Source organism: Aplysia californica, unplaced genomic scaffold, assembly GCF_000002075.1.
Source record: "Aplysia californica isolate F4 #8 unplaced genomic scaffold, AplCal3.0 scaffold00126, whole genome shotgun sequence".
Classification (NCBI taxonomy): domain Eukaryota; kingdom Metazoa; phylum Mollusca; class Gastropoda; order Aplysiida; family Aplysiidae; genus Aplysia; species Aplysia californica.
In genome coordinates, this window is record NW_004797396.1 from 789,599 (window position 1) to 798,206 (window position 8,608).

The window sequence follows — 8,608 nt, forward strand, 5'->3', positions numbered from 1 at the left end:
GTGTGTGTGTGTGCGCGTGCGTGCATGTATGTTTATTGTTGTTTTGTACTTTTGTCCCTATAATATGTGTGTGTGTGTGTGTGAGTGATTTGTGTGTTCGTATAGTGTGTCACTATAAAAAGAAAAGTTTGCCCCACAGTTTCTATCCATATTTGTGTTGCATACAATTATAGATTCTATGTTTGTATTAATTTTTGTGTTTGGCACAAAGTGAGTGTATGTGTGTGTGTGTGCCTATGTGTGTGTGTATGTGCATGTGCGTATGTGCGCACCTGCGTGTGTGTAAATGTGTGCTTACATTTATAGAGCTGGAGAGTATGCATGAGCTTTTAGCCTTTTAGACAAGTTTTATATACACGTAATATCGTCGTGGCTTTAAAAAATAAAAAGTCTGGAAAATTCCATCTGTCTGTGTATGCATAATTTCAGATCCGTCCTCGGTCAACGAGAATAGAACGACTTGTGACAATAATGTCTTGTCAGCAAATCCCTCCCCCTGGTGCAGGTATGTAGGTCCAGTGTAGAGGTAGGCGCTAGTCGATACTGGCAAAGATAGTACCTAACAAGATGGTCCACTCAGCCAAAAAAGTGTCCGCCGGAAGTCCACTCTTTTCTTCAGATGGCGCTGTAGTCTCTTTTGAAGCTCTCTTTCGTTTCTCCAGAAGAAGAATAGGAATAGCACCTCCTTGCGTGCGCAGATCGACTGCTGTTCATCAGCAGTTCGGGTTCGTTCAGTGCGGAGTTTTAGGTTTTTTCTATTTTAATGACCTCTCGCCTTTCATTCTAAAGTCAAATTAAACGAAGAAAACAGTCACCCTTTCCTCCGGAAGAGGTTTTTTGTCAGCGTAACCATTATAAAAAAGCGTTCTTCCTAAATTTGAATTCTTATTTATTCAAAAACTTGTTAGTTTCACTTTGATTTTTTTAACACAAGTAGGGTAACTCTGTTCGTAAAGGGTGCGCATTTACGAAGAGGACGCCACCGAATTTTGAGGACACTTTTTAAATTGGCTCAAAGAGAGGAGTGGACCCTCTTGTTATGTAGACTCTTTGATACTGGCCAGTATCGAGTACTTTATCGGCCAAGAGAGCTCAATATCGATAAGTTCTCAGTACTTACAAAAATGAAACAAGAGAATGTAACAAAAGTTACTTACTGTAATAATGTCAATCACTTTTGACAATAAAAGGTCACGAACTGCAGTAGTAGGCCTGCGTGCATAAACCTGAGCTATGTCTATTGCTGTTATTTTTTTATATTAAACCTTTTCAGGTTTTGGTTTGTATATATTTTTAAATCCTTCTTGCATTTTCATTTCTTTCTCATAACTTGCTTTTGTTGTATTAAATAGAATATGGGATAAATTTGGAAATTGTATTTTCAGTTCGCTTTTAATTCTCTTGATACAGAAATGTCACAATGTTGTGGGATGATGCTGAAAATATTTGAAACTAATGTGCTTACATGATCTAACAACTTTTTTCTAGCTTGTATATTTGGGTTCTCTTCTGAAATTGTTGGGGATTATTAAACGTTTAGATTGTGAATGTTTTATGCTCTTTTTGACATTGTTTAGATAATTCAGCTTGGTGGTTTCTTAGACTCTGTCTGTCGGAGCCAAATCCAGCTGTATGAAAGAGAAAAGATAAGATAAGATAAGATACTCCTTTATTGTCCAGATCCTGGCACATTGGTACAGTGTTTCACCACGTACACACACACACACGCGCGCACACACACACACAGACACACACACACACACACACACACACACACACACACACACACACACACACATACACACACACACACACACAAATATGCTCACGCACGCAGGCTTACAGTCACATATTTAATATAAATGAACAGTAATATAAACAATTATAATGTTAAGCTAGATACATACATTGCAGAAAAAAAGAGATAATCAATAAACTTCTTCCCAGCTGGGGAGTCATACTTGTGAGTTTTGTGTGCAAGGCAAAGAACTGACCATTTCACCATATACGCCTGTATAATTCATTTATATCCAGCCATGACTTGCGATACAAAGTTTTCAGGTACATATTTCCGCTTGTTAATACAGAATAATGGCACTCCAAAATAGTGAAACAGTATTTATACTCACTCCACAAACTCATTTAGTCCATGTCTTCTTTGTAGGTTGTAATGAGAATTTAATTAACAGAGGGAATCATTCCATTAAGCTTGACTAATTGGTGTATTTTTCTCTATTTTTACAATTTTTCAGGTCTGGAAGTGCTAGGGCGTCATGTGCGAATGTGTCTTTTTGACGGACAAAATGTAAGTGTTGATGTTGTTGTGTGTGTATAGACCTACCAGTGTCTGGCGTCTGGGAATGGGATTTGCTGGAAACAACTGTGTTTTGCCTTTCTGTGCTATTGTTGCGTTAAGTGCAAGAAAATTTTGATAATTTTTCTGCCGTTGGCTGACAAATTGCCTTTTTTCATTTTGACTCCAAAATTGTTTATTTGCTACTTCGAAAGACTGATCAGTTACCCTACTTGTGTGAAAAAATCAAATTGAGACTGTGACCTGGTTTTGAATAAATTAGAATTGAAATTTCAGAAAGACCCTGTTTTGAAATGATTATGCAGACCAAAAACCTGTTCTGAAGAAAAAAAAGGCATTTTGTTAGCTTGTGGCTGTAGTGTGTTTTTAGTTGTTTTATGTGGTAACAGGCTCCGTAGATTTGTTTCAGAAAAAACTACAGTTTTTCTTTGAATGGCATAGTACTTCTAAGTTCTTATTTTGGTTGTATCGTAGTGTATGTGGTTCCGTCTTTTTATTTCAGGAATTAAGAGTTTGCATATATTGTATGTAGAAAGTGCAAATATTTTCTATGTTTTGTATGATACTATGACTGAAAGGCATGATTCTGAGGCTTTACTTGATGTGCATTTTGAGTTTTAGCAAGAAAAACTATTTTTAATTAGTACTGCTGGTTGACAAGTAAGGAGCAAAACTGCAGTGAAAATTATTTTTTTTAGCTTTACAGAATAAAATATCTTTGCTCTTTGAACTGCTGACCAACATTTTACAAACAAAAAAACGAGTGAAATGATTGTCTATATATATAGCGTATGTATACCTGTCAGTCATGTTGTGTTTACTGTTCAGATCCTCAGCAACATTCACTCGGTGACCGTGGCCTCTGTGGACAAGTCGCAGCGGATCTGGTCCTTCACCACCAAGGTGAGTGTCTTGTTTAAACGGCTGCATGCGTCAAGCTGTGACTAACATTTGATTAACTCTTTATCCCCAAGGGGGGGGGGGGTAAACCCACTACGTCAAGGCCCTTTTTGGTAGTAAATCTGACAAAATCGTCACTTAATTGGCCATTGAATCAAAACAAGTGAACCAATTATTATAGTTTTTCTTTCGTTTAATGAATGAACTCCCAGTAAAAGAGAACTGTTTTTAGAAAAAGCCGAAAAGTAATTTGATGTTGAGGTTATCGTAAAGGAATGTGCCCGAGCCACTGCCAGAATCCCACCATCACAGCGTCTCTTGGAACAGCTTGCTGGATATAAGAAATTAAACAGATTGACCCTTTGCCCCCCACAGCACACTTATCGGCGATGGCAAGAACCCAGGATGAGTTGGAAACAGCGTCCTATCAAACACATGGAAATACTCGATAAAATAGCTACTTCATGTGGGAATCAAACTCTCATCTTCTATGTAAGACAGTAAAGAGCCCAGCCACTGCACCAAAGGTGCTGGGTGCTCCATTGTTTAACATCACTGTCATGACCAACTTCCTAAAAATGCTGGTGGGCGGTTAGCAGGTGCTCTGGTGTGGTTTGCTCTTTCTTTCCTGTCATGCATCTATTGCCCTTATCTCCCCTCCTTCTTTTTTATGTGTGCTGCTCTCTTGTAAAACCTCTAATTTTCGGCTCTTATTATGACCTTATTGTGTTGCAAGTGCAGTAAAACTCTTACTAAAATTAAACTTAAACTAAATGAAAATTTGGTGTTGTTTATCTTTTTCTATTTGTACTAGCTTGCAAACTTTCCAAAAATTTGTTGTATATGTCTTTTGGTCAGCTTGTCAGGTAGAGAACATTTGCCTCCAGTATTACTTCATGAATCAGAAATGCTGAAACTGAGAGAGAAGCCCGCAAACTGTGCACATCTACCCACAAGGGGAAGTGGACCCTTTGAATGCTCAGAACGTGGCAAACTTCTCTCTGCCACAGTTGGTCTCATCGGCCACAGCAGAAGCCACAGGTCACCGTAACCTTTAATTCTTCAAATTCTTCTAATTGGCTAGAGAAATATTCTCCTCTATGTATGTATTGGATCATCATCGCTCTTTGACAGACGAGTTATTATTATTATTATTGCTATTATTAATATTATCTCTCCTTAGATTTAGTTAGCTTGACAAAGTTCTAACTCCCTGTATTTTTTAACAACAGGGCTCTGACCTGATGGACCCGTTCATGCACGCTGAGACATTTGTGCGCACCAACAACACATGTGATAATATTGGTGAGTATTCTGTACACTGGTTGTTGTTGTTGCTCAGTGGATGTATGATGATATTAATAATAATAATAATAATTATTATTATTATAATAATAATTATAATGATTATGATAATAAAACTGACAGTGATGATGATGACGATGATTATTATTATTATCTATAGTGCCCACTCGCTGGTGGCTCTAGGCACTTCACAATAAAATAAAATTCAAATGTATGTTTCATGCGTACTGGCTCATTCAACATACAGCAATTTTTTCCAATACATATACTCTTGTAATCTGGCAAAAAACTCATACATAACCCATATTCAGGGAAAACAGAGGAGATCTTGAGCCACATTATTATTCAGTGAGCTAGAACAAAGTTATTGGATGGTTCTGTGATTTCTAATGTTTTTTTACTAATAGGGAAAAGCGGTGTGATGTTTCAACCTACGTCCAATTAAAAGTAATTCTTTGGAGATTCCGAAATAAAGTGAAAAAATTGTTCTCTGAAAGTTACAAATCAAGCAATTATTTAGGGAGACAAAGATAAGGCAAAAAATAAGGTTCAATCATTGTCTGTGAAGGCTATGAGTATGAGTGTACACAATATGTAAATAACCGTAATAATGATAATAATAATATAAATAGTATTTGTATAGTGCATACCCCCGCTCAACAGCAAGCTCTTTGCGCTTTACATTATATTATTGGAGAAAATCTCGTTAACATCTAATTGAATATCAGCATTTATTATTTCTCATCTAAACTGATAGTTGCAAAGGAGAACTTGAAGAGGAAAGCATCTTTTCTGCTCAAGAGTTGTGTATATAACGTAAACAATTCAACAACAAAAATTGTATTTTCTTTTCTCACAGGAGTTCTGTTTGAGCTCTGTGTGTCCTACACAAGAGTGGTAAGTTTTTTTTAATTCTAAGAGTTTCTGTCTTAGCGTTCTCTGTCATGGCAGTCTCTTGTGTATATGTTGTACTCTTTACATCTTTCAATGAAAATTTTTCTTAGAGTCATTGGGTGTAGTATGTGTTTGTCATGTAAAAATGTTATTTTCTGGGACTTGCCACTACATTTTCTAATCTTCATACTTGTTATGTATCGTCATTTTCTGAAATGTATTTTGTCCCTTCTTTTTTAGCCTGGCAATTTTTCTTATATACAAACTAACCCCATAGTTCTTAAATCGAGGCTTTGAATGTTCCACCCCAGCAAAATGCCTTTAAATTGTTTTTATTTCTCAAGCAGACAAAAAATGTTTTTTTTCCATTTTCTTCTTGTCTTTGAATCAAGTTTTCCAGTAGGAACTTTGACACAATGTTCAATAAAGATTTTTCAGCACATACAGTATCATCTGTCTTTGTGATTTGAAACATCAGTGTGATAACAGAAATGTGCATCAGTGTGATAATAGAACTGTGCTAAGAACTCTTGTGTCTGATGAATAAAATGGTAACTTGATCTATCCTGCGATCAGAAATTCTGTCGTATGTCTTCCTCTTCCTGCCCCTCCTACCCCCCTCCCCCCTTTCAAAAGGGGATTAAAAGCAATAACAAATACCAACGTGTGGCTCTTTGAAATGCACTGCGATTTTTCATATAAGGGAAAAGATGAAAGCTATGTGTTCACGATGTATGATATGTCTACAGAATAACGTGTGATTCATTTTTTCATGTTTTTAAAATTATTTTTTCCTCCCTTTTTTTTTAGCTGGAAGGGTTGAAGGTAAACAAGAAGATTGACGTGAAGATGATTGGGGTGGATGCTAGATTTGCGAATAACGTTATAACACCCCACCGCTTATGCGCACGTTTGTGAATTTCTTTTTTTCTTTTACCTTATTTGTTTATTTCAGGTTTTCTTCATCTTTCTCTTTTTCTTGCTCTTTGTTTCTTTTAAAAAAAATCTCTCTCCCTACTTATTAAAGTCTCTCTTTTTTCTATCCTGCTCTCTCCTTTTCTATCTTTCGTGTTATGTCTTTGAGTGTTACGGTCCTTCCTTTCCTCTCTCTCACTCGCTGAAGCCACAATGACTGTTTCTGTCCATCTGTCCCACTTTGAATATCTTATATGCACTCACAAACATGAATATTCGTACACATGAACTGACTAATATTGAGTATGATATCTTTAAGTGTGTTTAGACTTAAGTAAATTCTTGTTTACACAAAACTTGTTTATTTGCAAAAGTTGAGGGATGTTATTCTAAAATCCCTTTTTGATGAAGTAAGTTTTCGTCTACCTTAACAGTATCTGTGGTAATAAAAGTCTTTTTTTAAAAAAGTCACAATTTTTCTGTTTCCTGTTTGTAGTTGTCAAAGTGAGCGCCAAAGAAAAACAAAAACAAAGAAAAAATAGGAAAAAAAATACAAGCAAAATTCTCAGGAAATATGAGGAATGTAATGTATATCCCCGCTTTTTGTCAAAGAAAGTACAAGGTACATTGTAAGCGAAGTCATGAATGTAATATCGGAATGTGCATTTTCATTTAGAATATTATTATGTAGAAACTGTAGAGTTTTAATTTTTTGTAAGCGAAGTCATAAATGTAATATCAGAATTTGCATTTTTATCAAAAATACGTAAAAGGTGTATCGTTTTACTTTTCTGTTTACAATGATACACAAAAGGAAAAGAAAATATCTCGTCTCACATTTCGTGTGAAGTTGTGAATACTCTGATCAAAAATTGGATTCTGACAAAGTTTTCAGGGGAAATAAGCGAGTATACGAAAATAGGGCATAACATTTTGTTTGTGTTATGCACCTTACTGTTAACATAGCTTGGCTGCGATCTTTGATTAAACATACTTCATTCATGTGGGTAATGGGTATGGTATATTAATGACTCAATTTATAATTAGACAAATAAACTGCCAAACTGTTGGGAGGAATATAGTAGGACGCATCTTATCATATTGTAGGGGTGAACTCTTTGTTTTTTTGCTGTGTGTAGAAGATTTAACTTTGAGTGGAGTGTGTTTTCTTTCAAACTTAGCGATACAAAATTAACGTAAAGTATCATGCTCTCACCCTCCGCCCCCACACACACAAATACACACATATGTACACAAATCCATACCCACATACATACACGCTTACATATATTAACACATCAAAGCACACAAACTCATTCACACTCATCCACACCCACACCCACATCTACACCCACACCCACTCCCACACTCGCTCACTCTCTCTCTCTCTCTCTCTCTCTCTCTCTCTCTCTCTCTCTCTCTCTCTCTCTCTCTCTCTCTCTCTCTCTCACACACACACACACACACACACACACACACACGCGCATGATCATATGAGTGGTCATGTATGGAATTTCTCTCGACTTCATTCACACGACTCTCTTAGCCTACTCTAGGCATACATCTTACTATCAAGGTTCTTGTTACAATAATGATAGATGTAATATGTCCCATATCTATGTAGTAAGTATTTACTTTGCCAGCTACTGATAAAAACTCCCAAACAGGGGGAATAGAATGTATGGAATACTTGGGCGTCATAATAAACGTCCTGTCCTAAAGTGGGTAAAGCATTGTTTTCTTTCTTTTGTACTTGTTCCAACTACAAAAAATTGTACAGATTAAGGCAAGTATACAAGCAAAACTGCCCCCTAAAAATCGTAACCGTAAAAAGAGAAAACAGAACTGGCGCAAAGTGTGAAGAATGAAATAACGGCTAAACATTCTACTAAACTGAAACAATATAGGCCAAACATCTGACCCCGATTTTTCGTTCTCTTCTCAGAGGTGATTTGGGGCAAATGATTGATAGAAGGAGAAACGACAGGAATAACCAAATAAGAGAAACAGCATCAGGATGGACGAGGAAGACAAGAACAGCAGCTGCACGGACTACAGCGACAGCTCACACTCACAAGGAGGTGTACAGATGAAGAGGCAGCTGGGTGTGGTCAGTGCAACGTCCATTGTCATCGGTTATATCATCGGTGAGAAACTTCAAGCTCTAATTGTCGATAGATCGGGTGGTGGAGGGAGGAGGTGCTATCAAGGTGGGGGTCTTCATTCCAGAAGAAGAAGAAGAAGAAGAAGAAGAAGAAGAAGAAGAAGAAGAAGAAGAAG

At 36.8% G+C, this 8,608-nt stretch overlaps 1 protein-coding gene across 1 annotated transcript in view; it reads left to right on the plus strand.

Annotated features, from left to right (window-relative positions):
• LOC101847485 (nephrocystin-1) overlaps positions 1-8,608 on the plus strand; it is a gene marked incomplete in the record, with an annotated part of 63,485 nt that overhangs the window by 15,742 nt on the left and 39,135 nt on the right. Inside the window, 5 exon segments of the mRNA XM_035969214.1 lie at positions 430-505; positions 2,253-2,305; positions 3,143-3,217; positions 4,447-4,519; positions 5,379-5,416. Of these exon segments, the coding sequence (XP_035825107.1) occupies positions 430-505; positions 2,253-2,305; positions 3,143-3,217; positions 4,447-4,519; positions 5,379-5,416 (315 nt within the window).